We start from the raw sequence: 16046 nt of genomic DNA, 5'->3' as shown, positions 1-16046 counted from the left end.
ATGTTGATATTGAGGAGAGAAATAATGAGAATTTACATTTACACACCCAAGATGGAGAAGAACTTGAAGCCAAAAAGGGTCAAGAGACAATAAGAGATGCACAAAACAATGTTGTTATTGGGGATGACACAATACAAGAAGAGCCTGTTGAAGTTGAACAAGCGATAAAGGAACTTCTTGAGTCTCTGTCCCATATTGTAAGTAGCTCATTCTATTCTATACCCTATCACTTAACTTGATATTTTTTTAATAACTATTGTTCTTTTGTAGACTCGTCTTGCGTCATCTATTATAGATACTGAAGCTCGAGTTGACCAAGAACTAATAAAAGATGCACAAGATAATATTGTAACTAGGGACAAGACACTACAAGAAGATCCCGACCAAGTCGAACGACTAGTACATTATGTTCTTAAGCCTATACCCCTTACGGTAAAAAGCTCATTCTATATTGTACCATATTATTTAACCTAATAACATGTTTAATAAATTTTGTTCTTTTGTAGACTCGCTTTGTTGCATCTTTTGTAGATACTAAAGCCCAAGAGGGCCAACAATCAAAAATAAATTTTGAAATAACATTGATTAGAGATCAACCAATAATGATGTCAAACGCATGATCATTTGTCTTAGAGAAAACTCCTAATGAAGTCGAGCTGAACAGACAATATATTCGTGAACAGATTGTAATGACACTCTCAGGTTTAGGAACCCCTATAGTCATCTTTAGCCATAACAACAACTCCCATGTAATCACCTTTGTGATTGTGGTACAAAAAATTAGCTCGTCATAGTGTGAACCACATCTTTATTTTTCATGTTGTAGTTTATAAGTATTGTTTTCTTTTGCAGCCTCGTCACGCGACGTCTTTTCTTGAATATCCTAGTAGATCAATAGTACCACTTGAGATGCAGCATGTAATCGATGACTGCATTGCCAGATACATTGAGTAAGTAACTGTACACAATAGTTTTAATGTTATGAAGGTTTTTATATTCAATTATCACAAGATTTCTGTCTTAACGATGCAGACATGATATTATCGTAAACAAATGTTCTAGGATTGTAATCAATCTGGCGAGCCTGGAGAATATATCGCTGAATAGGTGGTTTGCAAACAAACATGTTGATGTTTTTGCTAACATATTGCATGAAAGAACGATTAGGTCACTTGAATTATACAGATCATACATTTATGTAACGCCGCAATATTGAGTAATCACACAAGTTTAAGTCATCCATATAGATTTTACTTATATCTTCATTGCACACTCAATTCAAAGTATCCTTTTATGCAGATGCATATGAAATTTAATAGCGCAACTTTCTTGCAACATATCACAAAAGAAACTGTTAAATATGTTCAAATCATATTATTTCATATCATTGATAACCAACATTGGACTTTGTTAAGGATATTGCTCACCAAGTTGTAAGTATATCTAACAAAATTTTTATTCTTTTTGTATTGTTGGAGTCAATACCATCAGTAACAAGCCATTACCACACCATTACCCCACCAACAACAACACACAAATAACACATCAATGACACACTAATAACGCACCAATAACATATAAATTACACACCAATACCACACCACCAACAACTCACCAATAACACACTAAGAAGACATTAATAACGCACCAGTAACACACCAATAAAACACCAATAACACGTCAATAACACACAAAAAACACACCAATACCACACCGCCAATGAAACAACAATCACACACCAATAACACATCAATAATGCACCACTAATACATAAATAACACGCCATTACCACACCAACAACAACACATAAATCACACACCAATAACACACCATTACCACACCAACAATAACACAGAAATCATACACCAATAACACACCTATAACACACCAATAACACACTAATAACACATCAATAACACACTATTAACACACCAATAACACACAAACAACACACCAATACCACACCACCGACAACACATTAATAACACTTCAATAAAACACCAAAAACACACCATCACCATAGCAATAAATCAGGAATAACATATCAATAAACTTTACAGGTCAAACTATTTGCAAAAGATGTCGCCCATGCTTTCAGAGTCAAACTTGAGAAATGGTCACTTACACTTGTTAAGAGTGTACTCGCTCAAAATAATAATGTTGACTGCGAACTGTTCATTTGCAAATAAATGAAAAAATTAGTATAGGCTCGAGAGGGCGATTGGAGCGAGAATCTGAATTGGCAGACAGATATGGAAATATTTAGAATTGAATTTGTCTGTGTCATTTGTATCTTGTCCAAGGCTAAATAATAAACGATTTTTCCGTCTTTTAAGGATTTCACACATTTTATGTTCGAGAATTTAATAAAATGTAATTTGTACAGTTCTTTAAATACATGTATATACATTCAATTTGTCCCTTTAGAATTTGATATATTTGAAAATGTAATGTAATATGTACATTTTTTTACTTGTACATTTTGTTGTTTAATATTTTAATATAAAGTGCAGTTAATTTTAGAAACTATCTTTCATAATGTTGTTAAATAATATAAATAAATCCACAGAAATATGAATATAACAGGGGAAAATGCCCATAACATTTGCATAACACGATGAGATACATTCAATTTATCCCATAACACAGCGTCAGTGCATATATCACAGAATAACACATCGAATTTAAAAATAACTCTGTTTAAATCGCGGAATAACACATTGAATTTTAAAATAAATCGGTTTAAATCGCCTTATAACACATCAAATTTTAAAATAACTCGATTTAAATCACGGCATAACACATAGGAAATATTCCCCTAAACCGAGGCATAACATGTGAGAAATATTCCCCTAACAGCGCGATACAACATGGGGAAGATTCTCATAATGCAAAGATATAACATGGGGGCAATATTCCCCTAACAACGCGATATAACATGAGGAATATTTCTATAACATAACGATATAACACGGGGAGAATATTTCCCTAATTTTGCGGTATACACGGGGAATATTCTCATAAAGTGTTATTCAGATATTATTTTTGTGTTATTGTTGTGTTATTATGATATGTTAAGGTGGTATTGAGGTGTTACTGAGGTTTTGTTATTATCTTATTCATGTTTTATTAAAATAGAGATGGTATTGAGGTTAGTGAGGTGCTATTGTGGTGTTTAGATGTATTATTTTAGTGGTGTTGAGATTGTATTATTGTTTTATTGTATTTTTATATTATTTCTGTGTAATTATGGTGTCATTTCATATGTTTATCAATCATTGAATATATCAATCAATCAATGATTAAATTAAATGAATCACCCAATTATTTAATAAATTGATTATATTAATCAACCATAAAATTAATGAATCATATGAAAATGTCAGAACTGTTAATGAAATATATTAACTCATTAATATTAAAAATATATCTCACTTATTTAATTCATCAACAGTCCGATATATCCCTTTGTTGGTTGAGATGCATCGTATTCCTGCCATAATTAAGAAATTAGAAGTGAAATTTTGGGAAAAAAATTTAAATAAAAAAAACACAGTCTAATGCAACTAAATTTTTCGTTAGATGATATTGAATTTCAGTTATATACATGGCTGAGACAATCTGACATTTCAAGTAAATTTTCCTCGCAAGGAATATCGGGTTCTCGGCTTGTTGAGTTCTAGGTTAGAGAATGCTTCTTGATCTCTTCCTACATGCAATGTTCTAGGTTAGAGAATGATAATAATGAATAAATTGAAATAGTTTAGCTTGTTCAAATATATATTTTTTGGTCTCTTATTTTTTCTCCCAATTCCCCTCATCTTTGCTGTGTCATTCAAATTGAATTGGGTATTTGCCGTTTTTCTTTTCTTTATTTTTTTCTTTGCTTGAGCTGTTTTTCCAATTAATGCATCATCAAGATCTTCAGAGAGATGTTTAAATGCTTCCAAAAACATCTGCTCGGTTATTTCATTTCCTTGTGCTTTATTTAATGAGTTAGTATGCAAACTTGTGAGCGTGTGAGCGAAATTGTAGGCCACTTGCACCGCTGCTCATTTGAGATTCCTTTTGATGTTTGTAACCAAAGCAATTATACATGTCCCTTTTAGCGTGAACAGACCATCACATTAACAAAAAAATTTTTGGGAATCAACTTAATGTTAGCCACATTAAGCACATACAGCGAGTGAGAACACAATAACCCCATCATTTCAAATTTTTTGCAACTACAAGTGACCTCAGAGTAAACTTTGTCAAGTTTCACAATCCAGTGCTTGTTTGTCCCTTGATTATTCAAATTCCTTACATAATATTCTGAGTCACTCTCTGCGGTGAATTCAACTGTAAGTCCACATAGCCCATCCAATAGCCCTTGCTAGAACATTGAGTAAAGCTTTCTCGAATAATGCGGTAACTTGCCTCAAGACTTGGTTGTCTTTTACCATGGGCGTAATGACAGATTGATCACTTTTGAAATATTCATCATTCTCATTCTGGCGCCATAAATTCATTATATTTTCAAGACCAACAAAACTATCAATGAGAGAGCTAGTAGGATTGAAAACACAATGACAGATATTATTTGTGAACTTACTTCTTTGTGTTGATAATATTCTCATGCATAATATTTCTTTATTGAAGGTTATCGACCATTTATGTATGATCTTGTAGATGTCATTTAACCACACGTTGCTATGTAGGTTCCCTTTCTCAATCATTGTGACCCAACTTTTTTCATAATCCTCTTCGAAATCATACTTGCTCATGCATTTGTAAAAGAGATCACCCACACTCTTGACACTCATACCAAAATGCACTTCTATAAGAAATTTATTGTATATAAGCCATTGACATAATCTGTGTAGTGTATGTGAGAGACAATCTTCAATGGCTCGTGTTATTGCTTGATCCTGATTGGTGAAAATTGTCGTTGGATGATTTTCACCCATTATCAGATAAATACTTTGAATAACCAAATGAAGGAATCAATGGTCTTATTAGACAAAAAATCAACTCCAAAGAGGACGTTTTGTCAATGGTGGTTTACCCCCACAAAAGGAGCGAAGTATAAATTATTCTTTTTTAATCTATAACTTGTATAAAAAATTTTACGTCCACAAAATAATCATAATCAAGCTTGGAAAACCCGTCGTTCCAAAAGAAGCTTGTCAGTCTACCACACTCATCAGTTTCAAAATCCAAGGCAAACATGGTATCATCAACTTGCCTCTTCATGAATAACTGTATTAGAGAATTGATATCTCATTGTTCTATTCTTTCTTTTCTTTCTCTTTGAATAAAATTGAATGCATATATCTTCGTGCATTCTAGGTTCTCCAACCCCCCAACAATTGTAACCATAAAGTTATATGCATATGTTGCTCTGATCCATGATCCTGTCATTGATCTCAGCACATATGCATTTTACTCGCTTATCTTTCTGTTAGAACGCAGAAGATGTTTATCACCGTTTTTCGTCAAAGGGTGGTTTTTCAATGAATTTTTTCACTGTCCAATTTCCTTCAACATCGACGACACATCTAACCATGACTTGACAGTCAGTCCTCATGTCTGCCTTTTTGAACTTCACCGTATGGCCGAACTTTGACTTCTTGTGACCAGCTTTTCCGCAAATAAAATCTTTGATCTTAATTTTCTTAGAGTTTGTTCAATAACTGTTATGGTCCTTCCTAACAGTAAATCTTACATAATGTGCATAAGCACAATAGTTCTCATATGCTTCTTGGTCATTGTAGACAACGGTGCGAAGAAACATTTATGCGATTGGATCATTGCGCACATTTTCAGACTGCACATTAACACACCAATTTAACGATGGTCAGATATATAGCAAACACCACAATAACACCACAGAAAACTACACTAATAGTGCAATAACATAAAAGTCACACCACAATAACACCACCATAAAATCACTAATAACATCACAATTACAACACACTAATACCAACACCACAATACACCACAATAACGCATCAATAACAAAACAATAATAACACTATTAGAACAATACAATCACATAAAACTAAATCATAATACTATAATAACACCATAAAAAATAACCCTAACACAACTGTAATTGTTTGAGCCCTGTCGATCCCTTGAAAAATCGTTGATGTCGTTTCATGAACCTTGCATGCCTAGGCGTCACCGCTTCTAGTGGATATTGTGATTCGCCCTCTGACCTATGGCCCGACCTTATAGCCCGATATAAGAGTCAAAAGCATTGGGATTCCCCCTCTTGAGATGATACAAATCATTCATAAATATTATAAGTTTTTAGATATCCCCCAAAATGTAATTAATGAAAAGAGTAGGTTCCTTTGAGGGCTGCTCATATTATTGTGAATTTGGTAGTTATATCTCTGGATCGGTTGTCTGGACTGGATAAATTGTCTACTATGGGTCAGTCATCCAGGCTGCATCAGCCGTCCCTTTGGTTCGGTCATCCAGGCTAGAGGTTGGTCATTCGAGCTGGGTCATCCTGGTTGCGTTGGGTCAGTCATTTTGTATAAGTCATTCCTCTGAGAGATTTAGTCTGACATATTTCTATTATACATATTTTAGTTCTTCAAATCTATCCTCTCTTTCAAAGACAACTATAGAAAGAATAAGAGATTTATAAAAAGAAAACTAACATTACTTGTATCTTTAAATACAAATAAAAAAATTATTTAAATAAGAATGAGTGTTGATTTTGGAAAAGGTTTTAAGGCTGGGTGACTAAATGGGGTTGAAAAAACTGACGAATTTGAGTTTGGAATGCTATCGCCTAACCTAAGTCTTACACCACCCATGCCTTGGTGGCTTGATTAGTTCATTTCCTTGGATGTGCTACACTTTACGCCAAACATATTAAGCGGATATTGTTGTGGCCTTTATGGGGGCAAACATATAGACTTTCCCTGGGGTGATTCATATAATATCGACCATAGATCTTGTCGCCAAGGGGCAAGGATTCCTACCGCCAAAGTTCTGTAGTATGAGACACATGCTTTTAGGGGGCATGGGCGTTGTGGGTGGGACAGTCCAAAAGGGTCCAAAGGTGTAGATGGCTCCCCTCTTTCTTTTTGAAAACTTGCCCTTAAGGGGAAAGTTCTCCAAGTTCTTGCGGCAAACATTTTATATGCATATTAACAAAAAAATATATGGAAAAATGAGGGGTATAAGAGCATTTCCCTGAAGTGTCATCGATAGTCATATTTTCTAGTTATTTTTTTAGCCACATGCTTGCAACTAAGTGGAGGTAACCAAGTAGATGTGACAGAATAAGGGAGGCCAGGTGTCAGCAAGGTTAACTCGATCGTCTGAACTAGGTCGGTCTCCCATTTCGGACCAATCCTCCCTGTAGGTCTATCGTCTAAACTGGGTCGGTTATGACCTGACTTGACATAATTGGAGCTAACCGGGTCAAACTTAATCCTGGGTTCTTCTCCTTATGCTGCTCCTCTTCTTGTTGGTGGCGTGATACTTGATCATCCCACTTTTTAGAATGTTGAATTACTATTTGTCCATAAATAGGATTGTAATCTAGCCGAGTATATCATTGTTCGGACTTGGCTTGGTATAAATATAAGTTGTTTATGTTGAGTTTGAGCTTGTGTCAAGCTTTCATATATTGTTCAAACTTGATTTGTTTAAACTTTTCAATGTTTGGACATGATTTGTAATTCATTTCTTTATGACAAGTGAATGAGTATTTAAACAAGCTAATGAATGAACTAAAAATTCAAATAAGCAATAAGATTTTCATATAATGAATTCAATAAATAATTTTACAAATTTGATTGCATCTATTAATTTATTGATTATAAGCTCTAAACTCTATAGTATCTTAAATCTTGTTTCTCCTCCATTTTGCCCAAAATCCCTTGCTTAGGCGAAGTTTAGTAGAATAGTTTGTGTATCATTTAGGCATGATTTAACCTAAATCCTAAAACCTACAAAAACTTAATATCAAGTATTTATACAACATATATGATACGAGCTATCACCAACAAATTAATATTCTATTTAATTAAATTTCATTTAAATAATTATCATATATCATATGAGCTATTATCGAACTTAATATTGATTTTTAACACATTACTTGTTAAACATCAAACAGTTTGTTTGTGAACATAAATGAATAAATTTGACTATGTTCACGTTTAGTTCATTTAAGTTTCGAGCTTTTATAAATTATTCAAGATTATTTATTTACTAATTTGAACGAATACTGAGCCGAGTTCGAGTTGTTCATCGAGTGTATTGGTTCATTTACAACTATATATGTAAATCACACAAAAGAAATAAAGCGTAAGTAAAGAGAGTAGAGAGAGAGATGAAAAGTTAGAGAATAAATAGTAATCTGTCATGATTAATCATGCCTTGTTCATAAAATAATCATTCTATTTATAAAGGAGTGGGCACATAATGATGATATCACATATTGTTTTTTTAAAGGGGATTGTACTAGAGTAATTATGATATTTTACGTGTATGGGCTTGTCGCCTTGCTTCTTTCTGGCTTAATTTGCTTCGAGCGAACAAAGTTAACTTGGTCGGCAAAACTAGGTTGGTCCTCCGAGTTGGATCGGTCATCAAAGCTATGTCATTCAGGTTGGGTCGGTCGTCCTATCGGGTCAGTCATCCAGGTTTGGTCGGTCATAGATTCTGGGTTGGTTTTCTATACTGGGTCGGTCGTCCCATCGGGTCAGTCATCCAGGTTTGATCGGTCATAGATGTTGGGTCGGTCATCTATGCTAGTTCTTCCTTCTAAGATATTAAATCTGGCATATTTTTTTTTGTTAAACAATTGAATACACACCGATTTTTTTATCATTAGTACTATGACTTTTATCGGAAAAAGGCACGTGTGTTACTTAAAGTTGGTAAGGGGAACCGATCTATATTTTTATATCTTAGTTTCATGTTCGATATATGCTCATTATTGTGGTTGAATGTAATTTATTAAGATGATATGCATATATATGAAGCAATAGATTTTACATAATTATTTTTCTCATTGATAAACTATTTTAGGTGTTATAATTCTATTGCATCAATCAATTTATATAATACTCTGTTAGTAGGGAGATTTAGCATAATTTAACATTTTATCCACATGGAATCATTATTTTCTTCTATATTATTTTGCAGTAATATAAAAACAGATTCAATACATAATTGGAAATAATAATAAAGAATCCTAAGCATAAATAATTGATGAAGAATCACTTAATACTCTTTGTGGGGCCATAATTCATTATTGGTAAGAAAGTTCATTATTTGTTTAAATATTTGTGCTTGAGTTCTTTCAAGTAACTCACAAGAGAGTGCCATCTTAAGTAGTTAGGGTTACATTCAAAGTTTGAATAATTAGTCTATATGATTAAAATCCTCATTCACAATTTAAGATGTTAAAATTGTCCATAGAAACTGCTGAACTCTGTCAATCGCCATTTGGCTTAGCTCTCACAAGTCGGTCAACCGACTATCATTAGTCGGCCCTCAGCGGTTGGCCCTTTCTAGTAAGCCCTCACTAGTCAGTCTTCTCCAGTCAACTCTTAGCAATTTGATCTCTCTAGTCGGTTCTCCCCAGTTGGCCCTCCCCAGTCGACCCCTGTCAGTCAGCCCCCACCACTTGACTTTCTCTAGTCGGCCTCCTTCTCTCGGTCTAGGAGAGATATAGCCTGAAACTCCTAAAGAGCTAAATGTAATTATTATTATGTATATTTTATAATAAAATGCCCATGTACAAAGGGGAATGAGTGAATTATAATATCAATGTAGTTAGTTTTCACTTCATCTTTAATTCGCCTGAATTGAATCCATTTGAACAAATAATCAACTTTAATAATTCACACAATTTAAAATTAATTCTAAAATGCAATTGCATGCCTTTAAAGCATAATATTTTTATGGTGTTCCTTCGTATTTTTCTTTATTTACATATGAATTAAATAAAAAAAAAGATCAATTAAGTTAAATTAAAAAAAATACTTTAAATCAAGATATTTCAGTCATGAGAACTTTTTGGGAAACTAAAGATTTGGTAAAATATACTGAAACTTGGTCCTCAGATTAAAGCAACATATTACAATAAAAAGAATCTCCCATTGCAATGATTAAAAACCAGAGAAGAAATAATTCATCATAGAGAATACAAACAACAATTGGTTTTGCTGCTAAAACTTATTTAAGATTGTCTGTATACACTTTAAAATATCTTCTGAGTTGCTATTTGTTAAATTGTCAAATTTTTGAACTACCAAATTATTGAATATTGAATTTACAAATTAAGAAACTGTCAAATTCAACTACATGGAATGACATGACATAAAACAGTCAGACATATTACAAAATTGCAAAACATGATAAACAGTTATATAATGTAATACAACATATTATGTATCTTTGTATATTTTTATTTTTATATCATGACAAACAAAGACCCAGTCCGTATAAATATGGGTCAAATATAAAAATAGGAGGGTTTCTATTTTTCTTTACTCCACCTCCTCTCACTTTTTCTCCCTCATCTCTTTAATGATAGTGGGATTTGAGTATAATCTGCGGACATTATGAGACTTCGCACTTTAAAAGATATGAACACTATCATTCCTTATGTGATTGTTATTTTGATTGGAGCAATGAGGATCTCCAACCATAACGGGACGCCACCAGATGTCTTGGAAAACCTCTTTACTAAGCCCTGAGTTTATTTGTTGTTTTCATATTCCCATTTGTTATTGAGCTCTCATTTAGTGTTTTTTTCAATAGAAAATAATGTAACAGGACAATGTAGAAGCACATATTGTAATACTCTTGTGGTATTTGTGATGATATTGCACAACAATACCGCATCAATAATACCAAAATATTATTAATCTGCATACCATCTTATCTAATATTTTCTCTCCTTTTTTTTTTTTTGTTTTTGTCTTTATTAATTTTTATACTCGCACACCATCTTACCTAATATTTTCTCTCCCTTTTTTTTTGTTTTTGTCTTTATTAATTTTTATACTCTCCCCACTTCATTTCATGAAAAGGTGACTACTTGCGAAACAACAATGGCGTCCAATCCCCTCAACCTCCTCCCCAAACCCAACACTCTCAAATTCCCTACTGCTCTCCCACTTCCTTCAACTTCTCTTCACCAAAACCTCACCAAAATCCTCTCCATCTCATGCTCTCTGTCTCCTCCTTCCTCAAAAGAAGAAGCTATCTCGCAAGCCAAGTCCTGCCTCTCCTCCTCTCTCCGAAAACCCCTAAATAACCCTCTTCCCCTTCCCACGCGCAAGCTCAAGAAGCAGCGCCAACCCCGTTTTCGGGTTGAAATTCCCATAGCAGACGACGATTCCCCGTCCTCACTCACCTCCCTCGCCGCCGATCTCTTCTCTTCCTTGCCAGTCACTAAGAAAGGCTCAAGTCCCAATCTCTTGCTCTTCTGGTCATCTTCCGCTCTCCTCGACCCCGCTCGCCGTGCTTTCCCGTCGTCAAATTTTATATTCCATTCCGATATCCCTTCTGCCAGCAATGAATTACTGAACTCTGCCGATATAGCAGTTTTCTTGGCGTCGGAAGCATCGATGTTAGAGGATATTAGAGTGCTCGCTGACTGTTTGAGCCCGAAACCTGTAGTGTTGTTTAACCCTAAATGGGGGTTTGAGGAGGAGAAGGGCTTTGATGTGCAGCTGAGGAGCTTCATTGGGTCTTTTGATGTGGTTTACTCTTTCATGGGGTTGGAGGTGAGAGGGGTACTGAGTAGGCGGAAAGGGGTGGTTTTCAAGTGGGTGAAGGATGAGGGAATGATGGGGGAGGGGTGGGTGGTTATGGTGGAGGATGAGGGGAAGAAGAAGGGGGAGTTGCAGGTAGTTTCAAGGTTCAAGAGGCGTCCTGAAATCGGTGAGGTGGAGAATGTTCTGTATAATTTGATGGCTGCAAATTCACCTGTCACCAAATCAGTGAAATTTTTCAGAGATTTGGCTTCTAATATTGCTGGGAAGAAGAAGGAATGATGGTATGTATTTTTTTTTTCTCTAACTGGTGAACTGATTGGCTTATAAATCATGAGTTAATTGATTGGCTTGTTTGGCCACCTGAATTTTGTTGGACTTGAACCAATAAGATTGTGGTTTGATGTATATGGTGTAACTTGAATCATAAGAAAATTTTGTGGGGATTTGTGGCGGCAAAAAAGAAATTGGATTGTCATGAATCTCTTATTATTTTTGTGAGTGTGCATATGCGCGCGTGCGCACACACACACACATGTAGTTAAGGTCTTACGATTAGATCATGTGAGCCACAAATCTTCATTTTTACTTGCATTTTCAATATAGTGTATTCTTAAAATCTAGTGATAGGAAAAAGAAAAGAGAGAGAAATCAAATCTGAATGTTGTTAGTTGTAGAATATGAAGAAGTGTGGAAAACTCCTAGTTGCTTATGATAGCGAGTTTAAACATTATGAGGATTGAATTTTTTATTTTGGTTGCACACTTTACATTTGTTTTTATAGGGATTGATTTTTTACATATGAAACTATGACTACAGGTGATGTGTTGACATGACATGAAATGATATTTTTTGCAAAAAAGCTGGCATTGGTATAATCAAAATTAAAATGTTTGATGAAATTGTAAAAATATTAGGTAATGTGCGAGACATTGTTGATTTGAAGGGAAAATTTTTTCTCTTTGAGAATTCTTAATTCAAAAGAGTAAAAGTACATGATGGATTCTTAAAGGTTAGCAGCGGTGCTGTTTTTGTGATGAGATGACAAAAAAAATCAATCAAATTATATATCTTACAAGTTTGTATGGTTATAGGTGATGGAGTTGTATTTGCTTCCTATCTGATGATGATTTTACTCGTCTTTGACATATGCATCTTGGGCATATGTGTTAGAATAGTTTGGTTGAATTGATTAGGAGAGGATTTATTGGCCGATAGAATATTAGTAAATTAAAGATCTGCAAGGACTGTATTTTTTTGGAAGCTGGATATATTCAGATTTGGAAAAGCATTCATAGTACAAAGAGAACACTCGACCATATACAATCTAATTTTTGGGGACCATTCAAGGTGCTTTTTAGGGGAGGTGTTGTTTGCATGTTGACTATTGTTATTTATTATTTTTTTTTTCTGAAGCAAAAGAGTGATATTTTAACTACATTCAATAAGTGAAAGGCTATGATTGAGAAGAATACACAGAAGCAAGTTACACATCTCTGCACTAGTAATGGCTGGGAGTTTTGCTCTACCGGGTTTAATACTCTATATAAGCTAGATGGGATAGTGAGACGCTTAACCATTCTTCATACACTGCCAGAGAGTGATGTAGAGTGAATGAAGTGAACTTTGATGGAGAAAGTATGCTATATATTTTTTTAATTCCTGTTTACATAGATCTTTTTGGGTTGATGAAGTCTCTATTGCTAAATTTTTTGTCAACTGCTAGGTATAAAAAGTCTATAAAAGGTATGGTTTGAGACTCCTGCAAATTATGTTGATCTGAAGATATTTGAATGTCCTGCTTATGCTTATGTTGATAATAGAAAGCTAAAACCTAGATTTATTCGCTGTATTTTTTGTTGGCTGTAATCATGGGGTGAATGGATATAAGTTATAGTATTTAAAAAATAGAAAGATCATATTCAACATTGATGTTATTTATGAGGAAGTTGTCTTGCTTCATGATTTACCTCTAAAAGATTCTTGTGAGGCAATTCAATAGTAATAAATTAAACAGGTGGAGCTTCAAATTCGGTCAGATGTATACCGAGGTCTACATCTCAGTTTAGGTCAGTGGTATAGAGTGTGCTACTCCCTCACCAGTGCCACAATCACCATCAACACCACCTCGAAGTTATATTGCAAAATATAAGCTAATAAATATTAGAGCTTTCCAAAGGCATGGGTAAGTTGATTTGATTTCTTGTGCTTTGAATGTAGCTGTAGGTTTTGATTCTAATGAAGAATCTTCTATCTATTTCGAGATAAATAATTTTATTGATTATGACAGATAGATGATTGCCATGTTAGGGGCAGATAAAATCTTTTTGTAAGAATGACTCGTGGAACATAGTTGGACCATCTAAGAGTTATTAATTTTAGTAGCTATAATTTTATATCGCTATTTATTTTAAATATATTTTTAAAGGAGATTTTATGAAAGAAGAATCTCTCTCAAACAAAGCCTAAGTTTCAAGAGTGACTTCATAGATATATTTTCTCTAATAGTGAAGTGTAATTCATTTCAAGTTTTGATTGGTATTATGGCCACACATGATTTTGGACTTGAATATTTGGATTTGAAAACAACATTTTTACATAGAAAACTTAAGGAGGACATCTACATTCAATAGAGGGTTTTATAGCCTCTAGAAAGAAAGATTTTGCTTGCTGAAAAACTATCTTTATGATTTGAAACAGTCTCCCCGACAAATACTCATGATTCAAATAGAAATAATGATGATAGACATGTTTACTTTTAAAAAAGTGACGATAAATCATATGTTCAATTACTTTCAGATATTGATGTTTTGTTAATGGTAGCTTAGAATAAGAATGGATAAGAAATCACATCTTAGTAAGAAGTTTAAGATGACTCTCATATGCACTATCTTCACAATTAGATGTGATGATGTTGATTATATGTCATATGCTATATGTTTTAGTATGGTGAGGCCTCTCATATATGCTATACTTTATTTACGTCTATATCTATTATATGCAAGCAATGAATTTTGCATACATAACATGGTACCTTGCAAGGAAGTTCGAAGGGCAATTTAGTGGATTTCCAAATGCTGTATTTGTTTGCAGTTTGGGAGAATTAATGGTAGATTAATTGGTTATGTTGATTTAATTTTGCTATAGATCTTGAGAAAAGATTGCTTACGGGGTATATTTTTATTGTCGTTGGTTATGCTATCAGCTGAAGAGGTTAAGTACGTGCCTGTTATTGAGGCTTATAATAAAGTCATTTGATTGAAGGGGATGTTTGGCAACTCAATAACGACGTGTAAATTAACACCGTTTTATGGGATAACCAGAGTATTATTTTTCTCAACAAAATTCAAATGTCATAAGAGGTAAAAGCACATTGATATTCAATATCATTTTGTGCATGAAATCATTGCTCATGATTTTATTATTGTGAGCAAAGTCAGCACAAACAATAATTATGCTGGTATGATAACCAAGCCATTCTCTATTGTCAAGTTAACGCATTGCTTGGACTTAGTTGGTGCTCGTTGTTGATCGTGTGTGGAAGATTTGTAGAATATTTTGTAAAAGATTGGATTCTTATTTTACATGCTTTATTTTTTAAATTGCATTAATGTGAAGATTTTTAGAGCATGTGTCCCAGATTTTATCATGCTTGGAATGAAAAGCTTGTTGTGCGACATATGCCATGTAACTTAAATTATGAAAAAAAAAATGTAAGGAATCTATGATGTTACATGGAGATTGGGCCAATTCGATCTTATTAAGGTGCTTTTGAGGCAGCTTGTGCTTATCCAGATAAACCGTTTATTTGTAAATGCAGACCACGGGGTTTAACCCGCGTTCCGCGTTTAGTGTAAAGAACCAACTACGTTTTCGGATAAGCTGCTCGAATGTAGTTTTCAAACGGTGAAAAGACATTTTCAAAACGCCACCGCAGCGAATAAGCTGCCCCAAACAGAGCCTCTCTCTTATGCATACGTCCACATGCACACACATCTACATATTAATTATGATTTGTGGTTAAGTGATGTTAGCCACTACTCTTCACTTGTACTTATCTCTTCTAAACAATGAAATTTTCTCATTTGCCCTGAATTTTTTACTTGTCCAGAGTTTTTCATTTTTCTGTTTTTTATTTACATTTGCGGCCTATTCTTCAAAAATATTGTTTCAGTTATCAGGGTGAATCATAATTTACTAGAAGAAATATATCATTCATGTAGTTGTTTAGTTTCTCACTTCAGATTCAATATAGTTATTCAACTTTCTATTATAGTCTTCCACCTAAAAGTATTTAGG

The 16046-nt window shown here is 33.9% G+C and overlaps 1 protein-coding gene across 1 annotated transcript; it reads left to right on the top strand.

Moving 5' to 3' along the window:
- Window positions 1-11066: 11066 nt before the first annotated feature.
- Window positions 11067-15245, top strand: LOC110028844. Its single transcript, XM_020730860.1, has 2 exons — window positions 11067-12031; window positions 14953-15245. The coding sequence occupies exon 1, from the start codon at window positions 11082-11084 to the stop codon at window positions 12027-12029; it is 948 nt and encodes a 315-aa protein (XP_020586519.1). The 5' UTR covers window positions 11067-11081; the 3' UTR covers window positions 12030-12031; window positions 14953-15245.
- Window positions 15246-16046: the final 801 nt, after the last annotated feature.

The sequence above is a fragment of the Phalaenopsis equestris genome, unplaced genomic scaffold, assembly GCF_001263595.1.
Source record: "Phalaenopsis equestris unplaced genomic scaffold, ASM126359v1 Scaffold000533, whole genome shotgun sequence".
NCBI lineage: Eukaryota > Viridiplantae > Streptophyta > Magnoliopsida > Asparagales > Orchidaceae > Phalaenopsis > Phalaenopsis equestris.
This window is presented reverse-complemented; position numbering and strand designations above follow the sequence as displayed.